This window comes from Notothenia rossii (assembly GCF_949606895.1).
Source record: "Notothenia rossii genome assembly, chromosome: 12".
Classification (NCBI taxonomy): Eukaryota; Metazoa; Chordata; class Actinopteri; order Perciformes; family Nototheniidae; genus Notothenia; species Notothenia rossii.
The window spans coordinates 23,325,324-23,350,288 of record NC_136911.1 but is presented as its reverse complement, the minus strand read 5'-3'; the positions used below and the strand labels follow the sequence as shown (position 1 = coordinate 23,350,288).

The window sequence follows — 24,965 nt, the reverse complement described above, 5'->3', positions numbered from 1 at the left end:
TGAGGAGAATAGGGACCCCTTTAAAAGGCTGTTGAATATAGAGGTAGATTAGGATGACTTAATCAACCGTCTGCTTTTAATACTTCTCAAAACGAAACCAATAGAAACTAATCTCACGTCTCCAGACCTCCACAGATCTGTGCGATTGAGCTGAGAGACGGAGCTGAAGTTTGACTGATCTTCTCGAACGAGCAAAGTAAATCGAGCATCGATCCGACACGAGGTAAAGGTAGCGGCAGGAATGAAGTCAATACCGTGCACACACAGCACCTCAATAAATAATAGACAAACAGCTCTGCTCAACCACATGAAGTGAAAGGGTTTATTTCCCGATCTGAAGATAGAGTGAGGTTTCAGGCTGTGTGTATTTGACATTCAGTGCGACAGCTACAGAGCACTATTCCCCATGGAGGCAGCAAGAAGTGCTTCTCCAGCGTTCCTGTCACACTGAGGATGAAGCAGGAGCAGGAGCCAGGCCACAGGAAGCTAATCTGACACATTCAGACCTTTAGTTTTCTTATGAGGCGGAAATAATATCATCCTGTGGAAGAAAAGGCTGGCTTCATTACATCTGACACAGTGACCTTATTCTGGGAAAGTAGGTGAAGGGATGGGCGGCATGTAAACAAAGCAGCTCAATTATTCAGATCGCTGCTCTCGTAGTGAAAAGATGGAGAAGTAATGGGTGTTTATAATATTTAGAGTATGATAAAACTAAGAGGGGTAACCGACTGAGATGAGAAACTAATCAGGAACAAAGTGGAAAAGGTTCATGTTCAGGTTTATATCAGTATGTAGTGTCTCTACTTTAAAGAGTCCTCTCCTGCTGATGTTCAGGTGTATATCAGTATGTAGTGTCTCTACTTTAAAGAGTCCTCTCCTGCTGATGTTCAGGTGTATATCAGTATGTAGTGTCTCTACTTTAAAGAGTCCTCTCCTGCTGATGTTCAGGTGTATATCAGTATGTAGTGTCTCTACTTTAAAGAGTCCTCTCCTGCTGATGTTCAGGTGTATATCAGTGTGTAGTGTCTCTACTTTAAAGAGTCCTCTCCTGCTGATGTTCAGGTGTATATCAGTATGTAGTGTCTCTACTTTAAAGAGTCCTCTCCTGTTGATGTTCAGGTGTATATCAGTATGTAGTGTCTCTACTTTAAAGAGTCCTCTCCTGCTGATGTTCAGGTGTATATCAGTATGTAGTGTCTCTACTTTAAAGAGTCCTCTCCTGCTGATGTTCAGGTGTATATCAGTATGTAGTGTCTCTACTTTAAAGAGTCCTCTCCTGCTGATGTTCAGGTGTATATCAGTATGTAGTGTCTCTACTTTAAAGAGTCCTCTCCTGCTGATGTTCAGGTGTATATCAGTATGTAGTGTCTCTACTTTAAAGATTCCTCTTCTGCTGATGTTCAGGTGTATATCAGTATGTAGTGTCTCTACTTTAAAGAGTCCTCTCCTGCTGATGTTCAGGTTTATATCAGTATATAGCGTCTCTACTTTAAAGAGTCCTATCCTGCTGATGTTCAGGTGTATATCAGTATGTAGTGTCTCTACTTTAAAGAGTCCTCTCCTGCTGATGTTCAGGTTTATATCAGTATGTAGTGTCTCTACTTTAAAGAGTCCTCTCCTGTTGATGTTCAGGTGTATATCAGTATGTAGTGTCTCTACTTTAAAGAGTCCTCTCCTGCTGATGTTCAGGTGTATATCAGTATGTAGTGTCTCTACTTTAAAGAGTCCTCTCCTGCTGATGTTCAGGTGTATATCAGTATGTAGTGTCTCTACTTTAAAGAGTCCTCTCCTGCTGATGTTCAGGTGTATATCAGTGTGTAGTGTCTCTACTTTAAAGAGTCCCCTCCTGCTGATTGCTAAATTGGAAACGTGTACTTCTAGCCGATACATCAACCTGTCACAGTAGCACCTGCATAATGAAACACTGCTCTCTCCTTTAGTGCTGCAGAAAATGTGAAAAATATCAGCAGGAATGAAAGTTGACAGATGCACCAGGTCTACTGCAGCTAATGCTCCATCCACGATGTGTGTATTCTCATCATCCACGATGTGTGTATTCTCATCATCCATGATGTGTGTATTCTCATCATCCATGATGTGTGTATTCTCATCATACATGGAGATCACGATGTAGTATTTAATATATGTAAAAATAGCAAGAGAGATAATAAATGCTGCATTTCATGTGTATTCAATATTTGTTTTTGTTGTGTTCTCTATGTATTTGAACCTGCACAATGCCAGATGCCTTCTTTACCTAAAAAGACACCAGTGTGTGTGTGTGTGTGTGTGTGTGTGTGTGTGTGTGTGTGTGTGTGTGTGCGCGCGCGCGCGCGCGCGTGCGTGTGTGTGTGTGTGTGTGTGTGTGAACCTGCACATCTCGTGTCTTTGAGTCACTTTAAGAAGCACTAAATAAATAAATAAAATTAAATAGTTTCTTTCCTTTTTATTTTAATCTCTTTGCTTTTTAATGACTGTGTTAAATGTATTTAAATATAATGTTATGATGTGTTTCTGATGCCCTACTTCTTATGTTTGTGTCATTATTAGTAAATCCCTTGTGTTGATTGTTTCTGTCCAAACACACGTGCGTTGCCGATGTCTGCTGATCGTATGAAATAAGCCTCTGTGTGCAGCACGTCCTCATAAAGAGGCGGTGTGTGAGACGTATCCCATATGAATCTGAGAGCCACTCTGAGTGAGAGTAGCTTCTCCTCCAGCCACACGATGACTCACCCTGGATAAACACAGTTATCTGGAGCTCTCTTAAAGCAGCACAACTTAGAGAAGTCTTTGAGGAAGCAGCGTCTCGTACGCCTCGCGGGGGAGAACCACAAAGATTGAGGAGCTGCTGAAACGCTTTCGGTGCAGATTCACTCAGTCAGTCATGCTAATCAATTGCTGTAAAGCTGGGAGGCATATTGTGATTGAACGCACCAACACACCAGGCATTAAGAGTCCCTCACACTGCTAGGCAAGTTATTCATCTAAAGGAACACACTGTCCATCTGCAGATAGCTTTAACTAGCTCAACAAGTGGAAACAAGCGACAACATCTCCATGTTTATCGTTTCTTTCATTTCATTTCATTTCATTTCAAACCTTTATTTAGACAGATTAGTCCCTTGAGATCATCGATCTCATTTACAAGGGAGACCTGCATCATTTAGTTCCACATGAAACATGAAAACAACATACAAACAACAGAGGATATCATATTTACATATTCAACATTTACAAATACCCAGAGTGTCAGAAAGCATTTCATTTAGACATGCCTTAAATACATTCAAAGAAATAAAAATGCTCAATTTCAATTTTGCCTGTAGACTGTTCCAAGCAAGTGGAGCTGCGCACATAAAAGCTGTCTTACCGAAGACAGTCCTTACTCTTGGCACATCTAACAAGACTATATCCTGAGATCGCAGACAATAGCTGCTTGCAACTTTCTGCTTTATCAATGAACAGATATAATACGGGAGTTTGCCCAACATAGCTTTATAGATAAAAGTGTACCAGTGACTGAGCCTCCGTACAGTGAGTGATGGTAAACCTGCCTTGGTATACAATGTACAGTGATGAGTAAGTGCTTTACAGTTAGTGACAAATCTCAGAGCACTATGATACGCAGCATCTAGTTTGCTTAGGTAGTTGGCAGGTGCATTCATATACAGCAGATCACCATAGTCCAGCACAGGTAAAAAGGTCACAGTGACTAGCCTTTTCCTGGCCTCAAGCGAGAAACAGGACTTATTCCTGAAAAAGAAACCTAGCCTAACCCTCAGTTTTTTAAGCAGGTTATTGACATGAAGTTTAAAAGAGAGACAGTCATCAAGCAAGATACCAAGGTATTTGTAACAGGCAACAACTTCAAGTTTTGTTCCTTGCGTTGATACAATATCTAAAACAGGCTCAGGTGACTTTTTAGCTTTTGAAAAGAGCATTATCTTGGTTTTATCCACATTTAAAAGAAGCTTTAGTTCAGAGAGCTGAGTCTGAATAATGTTAAAAACAGCCTGTAATTTAACAACCGCCTCCTGAATGGAGGGACCTGCACAATACATCACGGTATCGTCCGCATAAAAATGTAAAGTAGCTTCATCCACATTTTCACCTAAACTGTTGATATATATGGAGAATAAAAGTGGACCTAAAACAGAACCTTGAGGAACACCATTAGCAATGTTTAACCACTCAGAAGACAGCCCATCAAAGTGAACACATTGGGACCTTTCAGAGAGGTAGTTCACAAACCACCCCACTGCATGGCTGGATATGCCAGTACTGAGTAGCCTCTGTTTTAAGACACGATGATCAACGGTGTCAAACGCTTTGGAAAGGTCAATAAACAGAGCTGCACAACTCTGTTTATTATCTAGCATACTAGTAATATCATTTACCACTTTCATTGTTGCAGTGATGGTGCTATGTTTCTTCCTGAAGCCTGACTGATGTTTAGACAGGATATCATTTATACATAAAAACTCCTTTACTTGTTCACTCACAAGTCGTTCGAGCACCTTAGCCAAAACTGACAATTTAGAGATTGGCCTATAGTTATTTAAAATAGTTGCCTCCCCTCCTTTCAGTAGAGGCAGGACATAAGCAGACTTCCATACTTTAGGAATTGTATTTGTGCTGAGGGAGAGGTTAAAAAGAGAAGTAAGAGGTGGAGCAATAAAATCTGCAGCTATCTTTAAAAAGAAAGGTTCTACGTTGTCCGGGCCAGCCGGTTTCTTAGGATCTAACTTGGATAAAGCTTCATGGACAATACCAACAGTTAAAGGAGTAAAACTGAAAGGGTTTTCCAGACCACATTGTTCAGAGTCAAGGACTGGAGCGTTCACAGAAGCAGAAGCACAGTCAGTGACAGAATCAAACAGAGAGCCACAAGAGACAAAATGCTTATTAAAGCAATTTAGCATGGTGGCCCTGTCTGATATAATGCCAGATGCTGTGGTGAGGTACGGAGGTAGCTCATTTGGGATATCACCAGTGGAAATCGATTTTATGGCTTTCCAAAATTTACTAGGATTATTCAGGTTTTCTGTGGTAACTGACAAATAGTACTTTGACTTAGCACTTTTGACATTTGAAGTAAAGCTATTCCTTAGCTGCCTAAAGCGTAGCCATTCTACCTCTGAGCCTGATTTCCTAGCCTTTGCCCAGGCATTGTTTCTCTCATGAAGGAGACTGGACATTTCAGCAGAAAACCAGGGATTGTTTCGTCCCTTCACTCTAAATTTACGCAGAGGTGCATGTTTATCTATAATTTTTATAAAACCAAGATAAAAATAAGACCATGCAGTTTCTACATCAGCACACAGATCGATTTTTCCCCAATCAAAATCAAACAGATCATGTAAAAAACCCTGCTCCACTAAGTGTTTTTTATCTCTCTTTGTGATGATGCGTGGTTTAACTTTTTGGACCTTAGTGTCCCTAATTGTGGCTACAACACAGTGGTCACTCACATCATTAGCAAATACTCCCACAGATGAGTATTTATATGGAACATTTGTTAAAATTAGATCAATTAAGGAGGATTTATTTGGGGACTTAATATTTGGGCGAGTAGGACTGTCTATAATCTGAGTAATGTTCAAAGAGGTACACAGGTTTTTAAAATCCTCTGACACAGAAGTTAACCAATCCCAATTAAAATCACCAAGCAGCACTATTTCCTTGTAGGAAAGTTGAGATAACAGTTTTGCCAATGAAGATAAGGAGTCCTTGACAGCCGAGGGGGCCCTGTAGCAACCCACCACCATGACCTGTTGACCCTTTGTTACTTCGACATTCACAGCTAAAAATTCTAGTTGTTTACTAACAGATTTGGAAACCATTTTTGTTACACAAAACTTATTTTTGACATAAATGGCAACGCCACCACCTTTTTTAGGACGGTCAGTGCGATATACATTGTAACCATTTATGTAAATGTCAGAGGCCAAGATCGATTTGTCTAGCCACGTTTCTGATAAGACAATGACATCAGCATCAGTTGAACTCGCCCAAATACGGACAAAATCTAATTTAGGTAACAGACTGCGCACATTTAAATGAATTAAACCTAACCCCGATCTAGAACTAAAATCAGCAGGAGTAGCTATTTGACTAAAACTACCAGGTGGACCCGGATTTGGCTGTACATTTCCTGATAGTAACAACAATAAAAATACCAAGCACCTTTTCCTCTTAATCAACACACATACATTTTCAGCTGTTCTAGAGTCACCAGCAAACTTCGCAAAAGTGAGATTAGAGTTCAAAAAACAATTCTGAAGGACCATTGTGGCAGGCATGTGAGAAAGACAGACATTTGACGAAATGAATGTCCGCGACAGTGCAACTAGCAATTGTTTGTGCAACCCATCCGAACCTGTACAGGGGATGTCCACTGCGGGCGGCAGAACGGACCCGCATCCAGCAGAATTGTCAGGATGACTAGCGAACTTCTCCTTGTCCAGCACAGTCAAAAAAAGGCACAGCAGAAACACGACATTTGCCATTTTCCCAGTCCAGCTCAACAGCATCCACGATGTTCCCGAAGCAAAACCACGTCAGGACAGCAGCAAGGAAATAGGCAATCAGCAGTGTGGCAACACTCCGGTTTCTCCGCGGTATCTCCAGACCAGGCCTCCCCCGCACAGTAGCACCCAACAGGTGGGAGTAGGCCTCTAACAGCAGGTGGATAGCGGCCTTCAGCCGTGGGAACCACCACCAGCAGAAGCAGAAATGGGTGGACGGCAGGTCTTTTCAAACACAACATGGCTTATTACAGAGCATTTTGGAATCAAACCACACAATATATGCTTCTATGTTCGCAGAAGTCCCAACCCTGAGCCTTAATACTTGTTTTCTCTTAGTGGAAGCTGCTGATCAGCTCCTCCGCCCACATTTAACAGCCTCGATGCCTTTTTATCCACGTGTCAGCAGAAAGAGCTTTTTACTGGTCTCTAAACAGCACACGCCAGAGGAGATGAGACTCTGGGAGGAAGACTTTACAGAAACCAGACCATTTACATGCAGTAAAACCTACAGGAAAGGAAAAGCCCCCAAAAGCAAAACAGGGGCTCGTTAAAGCACATTTGATGAATGAGATGTACACTTCCTGAGTCTGCTAAGGGTCTTATAAATGTCTATGTCCCGATCACCTTTTTTTGCTCCCGATCCGATTCCGATCATTTGATTTTGACAATTTGCCGATACTTAATGCAATGTATTAAGAGAAAAAAAAGAAAAAAAGCATTCAAGTTGTCCCTTAAGATTATTTTTTTATTTAAATTGAATATTCTATCCAACATGGATATATCTTCTTTTTTTCACAGCAGCATTGGATCAAAACAAAATAAAGCTTATCAGTACTCGTTAGCTTACTGCTACAATTAGACTCTGCGCCCACTCTGTTGCCAGATTTGAGAGAAATAAGCAGGTCTATGAAAACAAGCCCCAAAGAAGCAACACATACATGATGTTGTGTCATTTGAAACCAAAACTAAGGCCTCAGGATGACTTTAAGACTTGAACATGGTCATTTTTGTTTTGTAACATTGAATACAACATTTAAAAAAAAGTATTTAAAAAAAAAAAAAAAAAAAAAATCCCGATCCCTGATTTTTTTTTAGAGACAGAACAAGATCACAGGTGAACGCATCACGACAACGCATCTTCATGTGTCTCTACTTTTGATTTGAGATGCAGCTTCTCTCAGACATCATGGATCACATGGTGTCTGACAAACCAAAACAGACTGTATAATACCATCTGAGTTGTGTGTTTGGTGCCATTTGATTAAATACCACCTATAATATCTCATACATGTGACGCACTGAGGCGCCTGCAGGTCTCTCTGAGGCTTCAGGAGGTTTCTAACAAACACTAAACCCAGACAGGAGTTCTCAAAGCTGGTAAAGGTGCAGCTAGTTTGAATGACTTTGTATAATTTACTCCAGGGGGAACTAAAGTTAAGTCATATAAATAAACCCACCTTTACCAATTGACATTCATGCATTAGTAATAATTATAATACCAACGTGTTGTATTTTTAAATCTGATATGGGCCATACTGGAAACTTTCACTATATTTTGATGCTGATACTTTTCTACTTTTACTTGAGGAACATTTTGACTGCAGGACTTTTACTGTAACAGAGTATTCCTACACTCTGGTACTTCTACTTTTACTCAAGTACAAGATCTGAGTACTTCTACTTTTACTCAAGTACAAGATCTGAGTACTTCTACTTTTACTCAAGTACAAGATCTGAGTACTTCTACTTTTACTCAAGTACAAGATCTGAGTACTTCTACTTTGACTCAAGTATAAGATCTGAGTACTTCTACTTTTACTCAAGTATAAGATCTGAGTACTTCTACTTTTACTCAAGAACAAGATCTGAGTACTTCTACTTTTACTCAAGAACAAGATCTGAGTACTTCTACTTTTACTCAAGAACAAGATCTGAGTACTTCTACTTTTACTCAAGAACAAGATCTGTGTACTCCTACTTTTACTCAAGAACAAGATCTGAGTACTTCTACTTTTACTCAAGATCTGAGTACTTCTACTTTTACTCAAGATCTGAGTACTTCCACTTTTACTCAAGATCTGAGTACTTCTTCCAGCTCTGCTCATCCCACTTGATCTGTTTTTGTGAAGTATTTCTGCGCTCAACATTTCGGAGTTTCCAGGAATCAGCTGACCAGAGGAGCTGTAAAGCTGTGATGAAGCAGCTGTCCCCGACAGCCCCCCCCCCCCCCCCCCCCAACACACTGACATTACACAGGCTAAATCCAGCAGGGTTACAATGGAGAACCAGACACCACGCTGTGAGGAAGCATGTCCACAGATTGCTGTTATTTTGGGATTCACACTCCTGCAGTAACTCTGGATTCTGCTGCGGCTTTTTATCACGTTGTTAGATAACAATGGGCTCCTGTCAGGCTTTAGTGGTCCTTAGAAACCTCCTGAAGCCTCAGCGAGACCTGCAGGAGCCTCAGTGTGTCACACATATGAGATATTATAGGTTGTATTTAATCAAATAGCACCCAGACACACAACTCAGATGATCCAACATTTTGGGCTTTTATTGTAACAGAGTATTCCTACACTCTGGTACTTCTACTTTTACTCAAGTATAAGATCTGAGTACTTCTACTTTTACAATATCTGAGTACTTCTTCCACCTCTGGGGATGAAGGAGTGTGTTTTATTTTGTGTCATACCTTTTACCTCCTTGTGTCTACACCTCCTTGTGTCTACTAACCTGTTAAAATGTTATATTTCGCTGCATGCACCTTTTCAAGTTCTTAACAAATAATCTGAGAGGAATTTCTTGTTGTTTGTTTTTAAATTGTGATGTGTCATGTTGTAAAGCACTTTGAGCTGCACGTGTTGTATGGAAAGTGCTATATAAATAAAGCTTTATTATTATTTATTATGTTCTTACCCACGGAGGCAGATCCGAGGTGTTGGTGCTCTGCTTGGAGCCCCTCTCCTCCTCCTGCTCGAACAGATCCAGAGCTCTTCTGATGCGGCTGTGTTTCCCTCCAGAGTTCCTCCTCCACATGAAGAACATCACAAGTCCGATCAACAGCCAGCTGAAGCTAAACTCGAAATATCCCAGTGCGTAGATGGGGAAAATAATCACAAAGGTTTTGGCGACGTGCATCCAGGTGTGTGTGAGCTCGTGTGTGGCAGACAGCAGGGGGTCCGAGGGTGGGATTATTGCATGTCCATTCTCCTTAGTAGGGGAATGGACTCCTGTGTCCGTCATGCTGTCCTTAGACATGTTTTTGAGCTCCAAAGTGTTTTTAAAAATAAGGTTTTTTTGGTAACACCATGTGCTCTCACGTTGGCTCCCCAGCGCACGAGCCCATTGCCTCGCGGGGAATCGATGGCATTGAACGCCTTTTAGTGACCAGAATATATTCCCTTAAAACGCACAGCTGATCCAGTCCGCGGCTCCTCTCTGCCTCCTCTCGGGTTAAATGCTGCTTTCACAAAAACACACAGGGACCACATCACACTGAGCGCTCCCAGCCTGATAGAGAGGGGAAACACGGACACCTGGTGGTCATTAGAGGTAAACACAGCCTGGTTTTATTTAATAACTTCTCAGCCACTTTTTTATAACGAAAATATTCAACATGTTGTATGAAAATAAATGCAATTAATGTAATATTCTGATATTACATACGACTGTTTAGCTATGCTTGTTTATGATTGGTCCATGTGATGTGATGCAGTGAAAGTAGTTAGCAGCCAGACATATTGTATGAAGTAAAACATGTTATTAAAAACATTAAGAACAAAAAGGCAATCAAAACTAATTGTGTATTTAACAAATACGAAATATGAAAGTGTATTTTTATTTATTTACTTTATGTTATTTTGTATTACTTTATATGTCCAACCCAGATTTAAACTTGTTTTTATACACAATATATGATCTTGAATAAATAAAAGGACAAAAAACAACAAGAAAAACACATTGTATGCATTAATAAATACAGAATATAGTATGTCATCTGGAATATTAATTACAGTATAAGAAAAAGACAATTTACAGGCAGAAATGTTAGATAAATTAATACAAAATTGGAATAACAAATATGGTTTCTAATTATATTATTATCACAAGACAAGCACAGCGGTGCCGAAAGCCCTGATAAAGAGGGAGAAACAGCGCCACCTGGAGGTCATTAGTGGTAAACACAGCCTGGTTTTATTATTTATTATTTTAAGTCGTTGAGGTAAGCTATTTAAGCTAAAAAAACAATGAAAAGTGTTAGCTTACCTGTGTGAAAAGTTCGTTTTCTGATATTCCTGCTGACAACAGCCCTCTTGCTCGGCTACATCTTTATAAATCCATGTGAAGTAGTTTGTCAAATAAGAAATGAAGCATTTAAATCGGCTGTATTTTAAACAAACCGTTATCTTTTTTAGGAACTAATAAACTAGCTTGCTATTCAAATTCCAACGGTAAAAATAGGAAAGGTTTGTGATCTTGAGCACAGAGAAATAGATAAACAGACAGATTTGTACATGAAGCAGATTTTTAAATGAACCCACACGTTAATCAATGTTATTATAATGCTTTAACAACAACATTTTAATACGGTCTGTTAGAAATAAGAAATACACATTTGTTATCATATAGTCGATAACCTGCCATATTCATTCACCGTTGGCATGGAAACTGCCGTTGATTCACTCGGTCGCTCTGATGTCGACTGTCAATCCTGTTGCCATGCTAAAATGACGCGTTCTCCTTGGTTTCGATGAACTGCGCATGCGTACAACAGATATACCATCATGGCGGCGTCGTTACAAAAATATGAGTTGCTTTCTCGCGTTTAAAAGACTTAAAACATATATATAAATACACGAAAACATGAGTAGTGACAAGGTAAGTGCTTTAGCTTTGAGTTTAGTGTATACAGGTTTATATAGGTCATGTTTTTGTTCTGTAAAATGTCGTGTAAGTGCTGGTAAATGTTTGTTATGAAGCAGAAATGTTAGTTTTCTGTGAAAATGAACGGATTGTTTTGGGGTTTTTCCATTGAAATAGCTTAATGTGTTCCAATGGATGTTAATAATGGCATTCAGTGACATTAACATCTATTGTTTTTTAGAAAATAACCAAGGAAGACACATGGAAACCAGCTGAACTGAGAAAACACATCAGGGTGAGCTTTTCTTTACTTTTTAATTACATGTCATTGTTAGCATGTTTGTTAAATGTCTTGCTGTTGAGCCACATGTGTCGTTAAAATGTATGTTTAGTGTATGATGTTGTTGTCACACACCTTTTACCTGATGAATCAATGCTAGCTTTTACCTGATGAATCAATGCTAGCTTTTACCTGATGAATCAATGCTAGCTTTTACCTGGTGAATCAATGCTAGCTTTTACCTGATGAATCAATGCTAGCTTTTACCTGATGAATCAATGCTAGCTTTTACCTGATGAATCAATGCTAGCTTTTACCTGATGAATCAATGCTAGCTTTTACCTGTGGAGGGACAGGAGAAAAAGGCCATTCTGAAAGCACCCTTTTCTACAATTTAATTTACATTGTGTCTAAGGACATCCAACACAACAGGTGCATATTTTGGCATTTAAAGCATATAATAATAATAATAATAATAATAATAATAATACATTTTACTTGGGGGGCGCCTTTCATAGCACCCAAGGACACCTCACAGGGCATAGGGGCAATTAAAACAGTGAATTTAGTGAAATATCAGCCGGGGTAAAACAAGACAAACAACAGGAAATGGACTACAAAAGGACACAAAAGGACACAGGGTACAGTCTATAAAGAAAATGCCAGTTTGAACAGGTGGGTTTTGAGTTGTTTTTGATGTTGTTATGGAATCAGACTGACGGATGTGTAGTGGCAGGGAGTTCCAGAGTCTGGGAGCCGAGCAGCTGAAAGCTCGAGCACCCATGGTTTTGAGGCGAGAGCTTGGGATGGTGAGAAGTCCTACGGAGGAGGAGCGGAGGGTGCGGGAGGGGGGGGTGTACTCCTGAAGGAGCTCAGTGATGTAGATGGGGGCTAGGTTATGGAGAGCTTTATATGAAGACATTTCATAGGCGGGACAGAGAATGTCCTCCTATCCTGGAATGACTTATTAACTGATCTATTTTCTGTTTTTCCAGGAGGGAGGACAGGTTGATAACAATGTCCGGAGGCGAGATGATAGTGAGAGAAGGCAACGTGGAGGAGAATCTGTAGAAAGAACTCGCAGAGACCCAGAGAAAGAAACTAGACGAGAGAAAGACAAGCTGAGGGAGAGGAGAGATAAAGAGGAAGTAGACAAATATGCAGATCGACGGAAAGAGGGATCACGGGATAGAAGAAGTGAAAGAGATAGAAGAGACAAGGTGGTAGATGGAAAGAGGAACGATGAAGACAAGGAGAGACACAGAGATAAGGAGGACAGGGACAAAAGGAGGGAAGACAGAGACAAGGAAAAACGGAGAGAAGAACAAGAGGAGAGGAAGGAGAGACGGAGACATGAGGAAGGTGGAGAAGGAGAACGGAGAGAGAAGCAGGATCGAGAGAAAAGAGACCGCCATCGAGAGAGAGACAAAGACGAGAGGAACGACAGAGAGAGGAAGCATGTGGGAGTGAAGGAGGACGAAGGTAAGGTGGCGTCAATGTGAGCAGATAAATAATCACAGGACGAGTGTTTCCATTTCACTTTGTGATTTCAGAGAGCAGAGAGGAGCAGAGGAGACGTAGAGAGGAGAGAGAGAGGAGGCACACAGAGAGAGGGCACCATGTGAGTATCTCAGGGAAACTACATGTAGAAAACAAAATAATGAAGAGGCTCTATTCTGCTTTTCATGGTGTTCCCTCTGCGGTACAGTAGGTTTAGTGCAAGTCAACGGTCTGCAAAGGCTAACATCTCTAAGATATCACAAATATCCTTGTTCTCGTATATAATGGTATATCTCCAGTGGGCGACACAGACACACAGCAATTGAGAGCAGATGATAAGGCAGAGGACGCTCGGCTCTAAGTTTATAATACAACAATAAAGGTTTATTCAATTTACAAATGAAACACATTCTGTTTTATTTAAAGTGATCCTCGTCAGCCGTGGTTCTGCTTCACAGTTTGGTTGATTCAGGAAAGTGACTCAGCTCTTCCATTAGTGTGTATTTGATTTGTTGCTTTCCTTCTAGGACGAAAAGCGAAAGCACGACAGCAGATCCAGAGAGCATCGAGACGTGAAGGAAGAGGTCAGGGGTCATGGAGGTGACAGAGAGCGAACAGAACGGGATAACAACAAAGAGAGGAAGCACAGAGAGGACGAAGAACCGGAGAGACATCATCGCAGAGACCCGACCAGCTCCAGGAAATCTGACAAAGCCTCGGACAAAAGTCATGACGCTAGAACTGAGGTGTGTAAACCTGTATAATATATATAACTATTTTATTTCATCTCGATGGTTTCCTGACAGATGAAATGTGTGTTTTCCCTCCATGTGTCAGGGTGAGGCAGCGGAGCGGGGCCTGAGAGCCACAGCAGAGCCTGTAAGAAGTTCCACCTTTCTCAAAGAATATGTGCACTAACGCTTGAACCTGAACTCACACATGCACGTGTGCAATATGTGCTGTGATGGGTTTGGGGCCATAACATTCAATTACAACAGGACTGTACGGGTTTGAATGCATTATAAGTTAGTTATGATGTAGTTAAAACAATATTGGATGATAGTCATGTGCGTGTTTTGAAATGGACCGGCGAACACCATGAACGGTAACAGCTTTTGAACACAACACAAGGGTCAAAAGATCGTGCCTATTGCAATATCATTAGATTTCAAAGTTCCTTTTTTAATTGCTTTCATGAAACAAAGCATTTATCTGCTCATGCTGCTGCTGTTTGTGTGAAGTCATGAGTTTAAACTGTGAAGAGAAAGCATGTGAAATGATGTGTTAGTTTGATATGTGTGATGAATACTACCTGTGCTGCACGCTGCATCAAGAAGTTCTGGATTGAACTACTTCGTATATGTTCTACTTCACGTATTCATGTCACGTCTGCAGGCTGCAAAGGATGAAGATTTGGCTGATTACGAAGATGACTTTGAGGTAATAATACATGCTCAGGCGGAGGACTGTAACACGTCGTTCAGTTGCTTTTAAGTTCCCCATCTCAGTGTCTTTGTGTTATTTTTGCATGCCGTAATCGTTCAGAAACTGGTGAGCATTCACACACATTCCTGCAAAGTTTGTGCTTACTTCTTTTGCATGTTTGTGACATAAAGGACGTTTGATGTTTGAAGGATTATGAGGAGGATTTCGAGGAGCTGGACGAGAGCCCGGATGAAGAGGAGGAGAAGGAGGAGGAGAAGGAGGTTTTAGAAGAGAAGGAGGAACTGACGGCAGAAAGGAGGAAGGAAATCGAGGCGATCCAGAGAGCCATGGACGAGGAAAACCAGAGAGTTCAGTCCAGAGAGATCAGCAGCACCGAGGAGGAGAGGCCCCGGTGGTCCAGAGGTCTCTACCTTATTTCCTCTGTCTGTCTGTCTGTCTGTCTGTCTGTCTATCTGTCTATCTGTCTATCTATCTGTCTGTCTGTCTGTCTGTCTGTCTGTCTGTCTGTCTGTCTGTCTGTCTGTCTGTCTGTCTGTCTGTCTGTCTGTCTGTCTGTCTGTCTGTCTGTCTGTCTGTCTGTCTGTCTGTCTGTCTGTCTGTCCGTCCGTCCGTCCGTCCGTCCGTCTGGTCTGTCTGTCTGTCTGCATAAACAAATATTAAAGATACAAAAATTATGATAAAAGTTACACAATTTACAAAAAACACATCCTGTAACAGTTCTGAGGATTTAGCAGCCAGGTATATATTGCACAGTTATTAACGGCTTATTGCCCATAGTTGGTATTTACTAACAAGGGGAAGTCACAGTGTAGTCAGATATTGTGTTCATCCATGTCCTCCTCGCTGCACCTTGTCCCTAACATGACGCATGCTTTCTGCTTATTCTACAGGATCAGAGAAGACCCCGAGTGTAGACTCACAGCGCGGGAAGTTCATCGACTTTGTGGCGGCGAAGCAGCGCGAAGTCAGCAAGAAAGTCTCCTCAAAACAGAAGTAAGTTCACTCGCATACTCGTGGGTATGTAATCGTCTTTCTTAACTCCATGTGGTCTTTAAATCTGTGTCTCTCGTCCCAACAGGAAGCGCAGCACGGAGCTCCTTCGCCTCATTGATCTGGACTTCTCAACGACAGCCTCCCTGTTGGATCTGCCTCCTGTGAACGAGTACGACATGTACATCAGAACGTTCGGGACCGAAAACACAAAGCAGGTCAGGATGCTTCGTCTTTTACATAACAGCAGCATCAACCAGGACACATTTCAAACAAGAGACGAGGAAACAGATAGAAACCCAGCTATAAAGGAGAAAGTTGCTATAGTCTGAATAACTCTTCCCTCCTCAGGCGTACGTTCAGTGCAACGAGGACAACGTGGACAGAGACATCCAGACAGAGGAGACGGAAGTGTGTGAGAAATGGACACAACATCCTCCAGAGCACCATGGAGCCTGTGGGGGTAAAGAAATACGTCTCTAACGCTCCTGTACATCTCACACACACACATCCATAACTATTGGGAAGAGAATTGATTAGCGAGCTAAACTGGGCCCTCTTTGAATGGAGGGCTCAGATTTTCCTGCACGGCTCTTCAGACGCTTTTGGGAACACATGGAGCCCCAGAGGATACGTTCCCCCATAGTTCCTGATATCAGTCGTGCACGTTGGAGATGCCTTGGGCTTGTCATAGTGAGGAGGAACGATGCTGCTTTGCCTTTTGTGTGCGTGTTCCTTCTTCCTTTCTGCACGGCTTTAGTTACGTTAGTGTTCAGCAATATTTCTGATCAAAAATCTTTTTATTGCGTTTCGAAACTGCATCAGAGATGAAAGCAAAATACATGCATACAAATGAGACGGTGGTCTGTACTGATTACAAAGAGAAAATACAATTACAAAGAACACAAACAATAACAACGACTGTTCAGCAATATTTCAAGTTGCTTTCCAATTGTCTCTAACAGTGAACGTTAGTCTTCCTACTTTTAGTGCATGCTCTAATTCAGGGGGGTCAAACTCAAGGCCCGGGGGCCAAATCCGGCCGTGACTTCATTTTCTGCGGCCCCACAAGAGCCTGCAAAGAATATAATACGTTTATTATACGGTTGCATGTCGATTTACAGAAGCACGTTGCCCATAAACTACATGTCCCACAATGCATCTCAAATGTAACCTTTTGCTCAGAATCTGACTTTTTTTTTCAAAATGTTTAAAAAAAAATCATTTTGTGACATTCACACTGAAGAGACTTGCAATTATTTGCCCTAGACTTCTGCTTTCAGACGTAATTAAATATGAAGTTATTACCCTATCCGATAATCATCCAATGCAGAGGCAGTAATGTAATACATTATTTTATATATATTATATATTTATTTATGTGTTTTTATATAATCTTATATATAAAACTGGCCCTTTGAGTGCAACCATGATGCTAATGTGGCCCGAGATGAAATTGAGTTTGACACCCCTGCTCTAATGTAACAAAACAAATCTCTAATAAACAAAGTGTAAACACGTCAACAACTGTTTGTTCCACAGATCCCAACCTCTCCAGAGAAGCTCAGGACAAAAGTGAGATGAGTGTTGACTCTCGGCGTCTCACAGCGTTCCTGCGCTCGGCCTCTCAGGTGTCTTTTATAAACACTTAAAAACATACTTCCTGTGTAGAAATGAAACCCTAAATGAAACGTCTGTTGTCTTAATGTCTGGACCCAGGTGATGGTGGTGCTGCTGGAGGAGCATCGCGCTGACAGGAAGTCCCTGGAGAAGATGAAGTCTCCGACAGATTCCACGTCTTTCAGCGACGGGAGTTTACTGCTCAACACCAAGCTGCCTTTTCTCTACGGTACGCACAGTAACCAGAGAGATAACTATTACTGCACTGGTGAATCATGGTTGTTGTTGCTACCTGGGAAAAAGAAAAGTGGTTTAAAGGTCAAAGACGGAGACAACAGGGTCCAATGTGTTGCCTGGGGCTGCGTCTCACTTCGGTTCTCATTTCCTCGCTCCTCGGGCTCGGTCTCACCGGAAGTTGATTTCTCTGCGCCGTCCTGAGTACCGTCCCAGTGGCCTTATTTGTGCCGGAGGAGCGAGGAACTACCAGACCATCCTCCGGTGAAATACACTCGCCCCGCCCCCTTCCTGTGTATCGCTCACTGATTGGACGATGCAGCGCTTGCACTGATCTGGCTGCTGTCAGACGATCAGCTGTGCGGCGTTGCTTCACGTAACGCTCCGGAGGAAAGGACGTCCCATTGCTCTTAAAACTCATTTCCCTGCTTCTCGTGGTTCCTTTTCGTCTAGTCCCTCCCACCAGGGGAGCATGGAGAGACGCAAGGATTCCATTGAACCGAAGTGAGACGCAGCTTAAGGATGCAAAGAGAAGGATGAAAGGAATGTAAAAAGGTTAGAAAAGTGTCAAGAGAACTATAATTTAACGGGAAGACTAGAGGTAGAGGAATGTGAGAGTTTGGTTTGAGATATTGAACAAATATCTGGAACGAACTCCCAGAAACCTGCAGGTAGCCTGTGACTGACTGCTTTTAAATCCAGGCTCAAGACTTTCTTTTTGCTGCTGCTTTTAATTGAACTATTCACATCTCAAACTGCACTGTAACTGTTATTCATGTTTTATTGCTTTGCTTTTGAATGTGTTGTATGCTCTTAATGTCTTTGACTTTGAAATGCCCTGTGTTGAAAAGTGCTGTATAAATAAGCGTGCCTTGCCTCATGAGCCCCTTTAATGGTTCAGTATGTCCCGTATGAATGCAGCTGTCTTCATGCACTTTCCCCCACACATTGCTCCATGCTTTGTTTGTCGTTTGCAGGTCGCAGCGTCAGCCTGCTGCACTTCTCTCCGACGCAGAAACACATCGTGATGTCCGTTCATCGCCCGACGGAAACACCCAGCGCCGTGAGGCTGGACAGCTGCTCCGTCATCTGCATCTGGAACATCTGGGAGCCGTCCTCCCCTCAGAGAGTCCTCATCTACGAGTCTGAGGTGAGACACACACACACACTCACACACACACACACATACACACACACACAGACAGACAGACAGACAGACAGACAGACAGACAGACAGACAGACAGACACACAGACACACAGACACACAGACACACAGACACACAGACACACAGACACACAGACACACAGACACACTCACTCACTCTGACAGTAGTCTTCTCTCTGCTGCAGGTGCAGTGTTGCTGCTTCAGTCCAGGGAAAGCCGTGCTGGTGTTTGCAGGAACGTCAGTGGGTTCAGTGCTGCTGTGGGACCTGAGGGAGAACACTGAGGACCATTACAGTCTGAAGATCGGGGAGGACGAGTGGACCTTCAGACTGCCCACCTTCTCCACTGGTACTGTCTCTGGTGTCTCTCTACATCAACATGTGTCCCCTCTTCTCCATGTCTCTTCTACATCAACATGTGTCCCCACTTCTCCATGTCTCTTCCACATCAACATGTGTCCCCTCTTCTCCATGTCTCTTCTACATCAACATGTGTCCCCTCTTCTTTATGTCTCTTCTACATCAACATGTGTCCCCTCTTCTTCATGTCTCTTCTACATCAACATGTGTCCCCTCTTCTTCATGTCTCTTCTACATCAACATGTGTCCCCTCTTCTTCATGTCTCTTCTACATCAACATGTGTCCCCTCTTCTCCATGTCTCTTCTACATCAACATGTGTCCCCTCTTCTCCATGTCTCTTCTACATCAACATGTGTCCCCTCTTCTTTATGTCTCTTCTACATCAACATGTGTCCCCTCTTCTTCATGTCTCTTCTACATCAACATGTGTCCCCTCTTCTTCATGTCTCTTCTACATCAACATGTGTCCCCTCTTCTTCATGTCTCTTCTACATCAACATGTGTCCCCTCTTCTCCATGTCTCTTCTACATCAACATGTGTCCCCTCTTCTCCATGTCTCTTCTACATCAACATGTGTCCCCTCTTCTTCATGTCTCTTCTACATCAACATGTGTCCCCTCTTCTTCATGTCTCTTCTACATCAACATGTGTCCCCTCTTCTTCATGTCTCTTCTACATCAACATGTGTCCCCTCTGTGGAAAGAGACTCTGAAAGTTTCAGGAACAAAGATTCTCTCTCTTTTTGATCCATTTCTATAAAAACCTGTCTGAAAATGAGCTGATCAGATTTTGGCCACTTTATGATGTCATAACGATGTTTTGTCTTGTGTAACCATTAGCCAATCAGCAACCAAGGTAACCCCCCCCCCCCCCCTTATCACCTGAATCTCCTCCAAGAGCTCCATTGAGTTCTTTGTAACCAAATGTCTCTCAGAGGGGCGTGGGGAGGGGCTCCTTATTTTCATCTAAAGTAACAGACAGAGAATCAGCACTTTGGAAACAGGGCTGAAACAGAGGGGATTATGGGTAATGCTGCAATGATCTGTTTGGTGTTTCAGCCAATCAGAGACAGGCTCTGGATATATCTGAGACCTGGGATATATTGATGAGGAACAGTATCATAGAGGACCTTTAAGATCGTATTTGATTCAGTGCTTTTGTCTCCGTGTCCAAACAGACGCAGTGATGTCCGGCTCGGGACATTTCTCCTCCGTGACGTCTGTAGAAGTCGTCCCTTCCTCTTCTTCCTCAGACGTCCCCCTGCTGGCATCTGAGGAAGGTACGTCAATAACTTGGGGTTAATAACACACTGATTTAAGTTGCATTGTTTTGTAAAGGTGTATTAATTGTTGTTCTGTTTCATGATCCAGAGTCGTCTGGACTGTCGTTCCAGCTCGCCTCTCTGGATGAAGTCGGGGTTTTAAACTTCTGGGTGAGTTGGGCAACACATTAGATTCCGTATATATTTGTATATAGGTTTTCAAACTGTGTGAGAGTTTAAGTGGGGATCCTGGTGAGGGGGAAAGGAACGTGCACATATGTTAGATTCAGCGTGACTTCCCGAGGATTTCACTATCTCCTATTTTATGCCAAATAATCTGCATGAAAATCATTAAATAGAAGATTTTCTGCAGAATCAAAGCCGTCCATTAATAGTTCTGTACACCCAGTTGTAAGAGGCAAACAGAAACAGCTGATAGGTAATTCGTTCTGCTATTAATAGTGCCAATTTGTGGAAATGTAATTAAATACAGGCCAAAAATAAATAGATTTACTGAAACATTATCCTCTGTGTTTACATCTAATGAAACACCTGGAAAATGTAGTGTGGAAATCTGAATGAAATATAAATACATGCTAACTCAGCAGGTAAACAGTCTTGCCTTTACTGTATATCCAGATATTTAAATTGTACTTAATGCCCTGATATAATCGCATGTTCCCCCTGTGTGTCCTAGGTGGTGCTGGAGCTCCCTAAAGCCAATGAGGCCGGCTCTCCCACAGATTTAGGTAAGGAGGTCAGGTATTAGAGCCCCCCCCCACACACCTCCTCTTTTTCCTGGAAGAGACTCTTTGGACCAGTTCCAATCTGACCCATACAAACTTGTCTTTAAGGTGGTGCAAGAATCAGCCTCTCTCGGAAAAATAATAATAATAACGATGCTATAAATCTCCAATTTAATGGACCCAAAACCAACTGATTTACTGATTCCTTTAGGAGGGTTTGATAACTTTCTGTAACTTTTCATAACAACAGTTTCAACTCACCATGTTTTGGACAAAACATTATAAATAATAGGTCAAATAAAAACTCAAAAAATCGTGAAAAAGAGGCGTTTAGTTTTTGTAACCCTCTTTTCGTTTTAAAATCTGATGAGCTGCTTGGCTTTTGCGACAGTCACCAATATATAAAATTTGACAGTCAAATGCACACATACCGTAGATGCGGGTATATGATCCTAAGTATAACAAAAATCGTAACCAAGTTGTTAAATGTCTATCTTCTTCGGTGCAGTTTACTGGTACATTTTTTTACCAAACTTCTTGTCGGAGGGTTTAATAATTCCAACTTCTCAGTAGTTGGTTTGAACAGCACTTGATCTCACGGACAAAACGTGCACAAACGCCCAAATGGCAAGGAATTAGGATGGTTAGGATGTAGGGGTCTGTTTGGAATTGGGCCATCGTTCTCCAACATGTTGTACCAGCTTCATCTCTCTCTCTCTCTCTCTCTCCCTCCTCTCTCTCCCTCTCTCTCTCTCCCTCTCTCTCTCCCTCCTCTCTCTCTCCCTCTCTCTCTCTCCCCCTCCCTCTCTCTCCCTCCTCTCTCTCTCCCTCCTCTCTCTCTGTCTCTCTCTCTCTCCCTCTCTCTCTCCCTCCTCTCTCTCTCTCTCTCCCTCCTCTCTCTCTCCCTCTCTCTCTCTGTCTCTCTCTCTCTCCCCTCCTCTCTCTCTCTCTCTTTCTCTCTCTCCCTCTCTCTCTCTCCCTCTCCCTCTCCTTCTCTCTCTCCCTCTCTCTCCCTCTCTCTCTCCCCCTCTCCCTCTCCCTCTCTCTCTCTCTCTCCCCCTCCCTCTCTCTCTCCCCCTCTTTCTCTCCCCTCCTCTCTCTCTCTCCCTCTCTCTCCCTCTCTCTCTCTCCCTCTCTCTAACTCTCTCTCTCTCTCTCTCCCTCTCTTTCTCTCCCCCCCCCCCTCTCTCTCTCTCTCCCTCTCTCTCTCTTTCTCTCTCTCCCTCTCTTTCTCTCCCCCCCCCCTCTCTCTCTCTCTCTTTCTCTCTCTCTCTCTCTCTCCTGCAGGTCTGAGGCCAGGTGGTAAAGTGAAGTTGCTCCACAGCTCCGTGCTGCTCACTGCTGAGAGGTGAGATTGATAAACAGCCCGAGATGATCATCCATCACTTCTCAAAATAACCCCTCAGTGTCTCTGCAGCGGAAACCAGCTGCTCTGATGGACGCATATCTGAGATGCAGTGTCATGTTCCACTGTACGCTGCTCGGTTTGTTTTTGGCCCAGCATGTGGTAACCTTTGACCTCTGTTTTTGGCATGTTTCCCTCCTCTCAGGGAGTCACAAAGAGATGCAGCGAGAACAGGACCGCTGCAGACTCTTCATTTGAAATTCCTCCCGACAGACTCCAATCATTTCTTTATCGGCACCAATATGGTAAGCAGAATTTTGGAAAACTTCCAACCAAATGCTCTTTTGTGTCATTATTATTATGTATTTATTTCAACAAGGAACATGAATACAAGTACATTCATCTCAGAAAAGAGAAGAGATGAATTATGCATGATTATAGCTAATAGCTCATTTCCATCTGCACTCCTTAGGCAGGTACATAACAAACAACTATAACACATGATTTAAATTCAGGTCAATAAGATAATACATAGTACAGTTAAGATATAATATTACAATACAGTTCATATGGAACAACTCAGATTACAGTGTAATTTAATGTTGACATGACTGGTTGCTTAATATCAATTTGTTTGCACCACAAGAGAAAGAGTTCAAGTCAGTCCAGGTTTTAAGTTCAACTGGGAGAATATTCCAGTGTTGATGTTGTGATGTGACGTTAATACCCTTTATTCCCAGGGTTTGGTTAATCATGAGACGAGTCACGGTCTGAAGGCTCCCCCGAGGTTTTACAGGTTTCAGGAGGCAGGAGTCCAACCTGTCGACGTCACCTCGATCCACTTCTCTCCCTTCAGGAAACACCTGTTCTTGGTGAGAGCGCATCTCACTGATATTAAAGGAAATGTGGTTTTCCCCAAATAAGGAAATCCTATTGTTTTGCCCCCATAGAAATAGGAAAAACACTACAGGTCAACACGTCTTTCATTCAATTCAAATTCAATTCAAATGTATTTATATAGCCCAATATCACAAAACACATTTGTCTCAGAGGGCTTCACAAATCAACAGACATGAATGATAGTGTAAAAACCACAAACATATCTGAGAATAAAGTCAAATGACAAGATGAGTGCTGTGCCAATGAGCATCAAGTGTTTCTAGATTCCCCCAATACAGTATTTCTGATTCTGATTTGAATGATGTCCCTTTATCCCAGGTGGGTTGTGGGGACGGCAGCATCCGGCTTCATGCAGTGAGTCAGCAGCATCCTGTGTCAGAGTGGAGGAACAGTACCTCTGGAGAACCAGTGATTTCACTACAGTGGAACCAAACCAGACCCTCAGTGTTCTGCGTTCTGGACGGAGCCTCAAACCTCCACATATGGGACCTGCTGAGAAACGACAGCCAGCCTGTGGTGACGGAGAAGCTGCACTCTGACAGGTAACACCGTCAGGACGTCAGGATTTCTTGTATTGACGTGTGTTAGAATCTCTCCCTGGTACCCGGCTTGAGCTTGAATCTCAGGATCCATGTATCTGTGATCCTCTCCAGAATGGAAGGAGTCATCACATACAGAGCATCAACTAGTTCCTGAACAGTGTCCTTCACATGCTGATATCCAAGAGAGGGAGTTCCACAGTCACAAGATGGAGGAATAGAAAGCAGTATTCAATGTTTACTTCAGATTAGCTCCACGTCAGAAATGATCATGCTTGTCATATGTCTCTCTCCATAGAGGCTGAATCATCATGTTAATCACATAGCTATCATATGCCTCAAACAGTCCTGATGCTCTTCTAGGTCATCACACATCCTGTCATGAACTCAGCTACAGTTGGGATACCTTTGTTATCATGTTACTCTCATGTTGGAAGAGTACATTCACTATTTTCCCAACAATGTGTGTACATTTATTTTCTGCTCTCTTCTCAGGGTGACGGCCATGTCTGTGTTCGGAGACTCGGGACAACAACACACATATTCAGGAGTAGCTCTGGCTCACGAGTCAGGAAAGATAGAAATGCAGTATTTTACAAGAAGTTTGACGGTGTCCAGTTCTGAAGAAGAGGAGAAGCTGGAGAGTTTAGTGACTGAAGCCTTTTGAAGCACTTGTAAATTAAAATGTAAAACTCTGGACATGCATCTTATTAATCTGTTTCTGTTAAATGTCCTCCTAAACAATTTCACATACGGATTAGAAGAATGTAGCTGAATACCAAATATCTTATTATTTAATATCCTTCAATATGTGAAACCTTTATTATGTTGGTGTAAATATTTCTACTGTTAAATAAATATAACATTTGTATGGATTAACAACTTTACTTTTTATACAATAAAATCATACTGTCTGTAGTTTGTGTTTTATTTTGTATTTAGATCTATTTTTTTGTGTGGAAAGTGTCAATTTAAAAGCTGATAATCTAAGCTAACCCGGTTAGCATCCGTCTGGCTAGACAAAAAGCCAATGGGGTTTTGCCGTTGGATTTCACGACAGGTATATTGCAGAAAATCATTAGTAAATTAAAGTCCTAAAGAGTGGGTACAGCCCTGCGGTCAATTATAGGTACTTAGATACTTATAAAAACTCTAATTTATCTAATTCTTTAAA

At 42.1% G+C, this 24,965-nt stretch overlaps 2 protein-coding genes across 3 annotated transcripts in view; one reads left to right on the top strand and one right to left on the bottom strand.

The window, feature by feature from the left end:
• esyt2b (extended synaptotagmin-like protein 2b) overlaps positions 1 to 11,024 on the bottom strand; it is a gene marked incomplete at its 3' end in the record, with an annotated part of 45,637 nt that extends 34,613 nt beyond the window's left edge. The window contains exons 1-2 of the mRNA XM_079661855.1: positions 10,806 to 11,024; positions 9,456 to 10,049 (exon numbers count right to left, since the gene is read on the bottom strand). Coding sequence (XP_079517981.1) covers positions 9,456 to 9,797 — 342 coding nt within the window. The remainder of the gene's footprint in view (positions 1 to 9,455; positions 10,050 to 10,805) is intronic.
• Positions 11,025 to 11,279: 255 nt separating this feature from the next.
• Positions 11,280 to 24,709, top strand: dync2i1 (dynein 2 intermediate chain 1). 2 transcript variants are annotated; one of them, XM_079661006.1, is made up of 23 exons: positions 11,280 to 11,417; positions 11,644 to 11,697; positions 12,678 to 13,164; positions 13,236 to 13,303; positions 13,710 to 13,928; positions 14,020 to 14,061; positions 14,578 to 14,622; positions 14,817 to 15,030; positions 15,519 to 15,621; positions 15,707 to 15,836; positions 15,970 to 16,081; positions 17,161 to 17,249; positions 17,338 to 17,467; positions 18,450 to 18,622; positions 18,824 to 18,986; positions 20,178 to 20,279; positions 20,371 to 20,432; positions 20,959 to 21,010; positions 22,295 to 22,355; positions 22,558 to 22,657; positions 23,093 to 23,224; positions 23,571 to 23,794; positions 24,287 to 24,709. In XM_079661006.1, the coding sequence occupies exons 1-23, from the start codon at positions 11,403 to 11,405 to the stop codon at positions 24,456 to 24,458; spliced, it is 2,949 nt and encodes a 982-aa protein (XP_079517132.1). In that variant the 5' UTR covers positions 11,280 to 11,402; the 3' UTR covers positions 24,459 to 24,709. The 2 variants fall into 2 exon arrangements, with proteins under 2 accessions (XP_079517132.1, XP_079517133.1); XM_079661007.1 differs by lacking the exon at positions 14,020 to 14,061.
• Positions 24,710 to 24,965: the final 256 nt, after the last annotated feature.

Bases quoted from the DNA above. Each gene is read 5' to 3' on its own strand.
- dync2i1 (XM_079661006.1), top strand. The intron at 15,622-15,706 runs GTAAGTTCACTC...TCGTCCCAACAG, and splicing joins AAAGTCTCCTCAAAACAGAA to GAAGCGCAGCACGGAGCTCC. The intron at 15,837-15,969 runs GTCAGGATGCTT...TTCCCTCCTCAG, and splicing joins GGACCGAAAACACAAAGCAG to GCGTACGTTCAGTGCAACGA.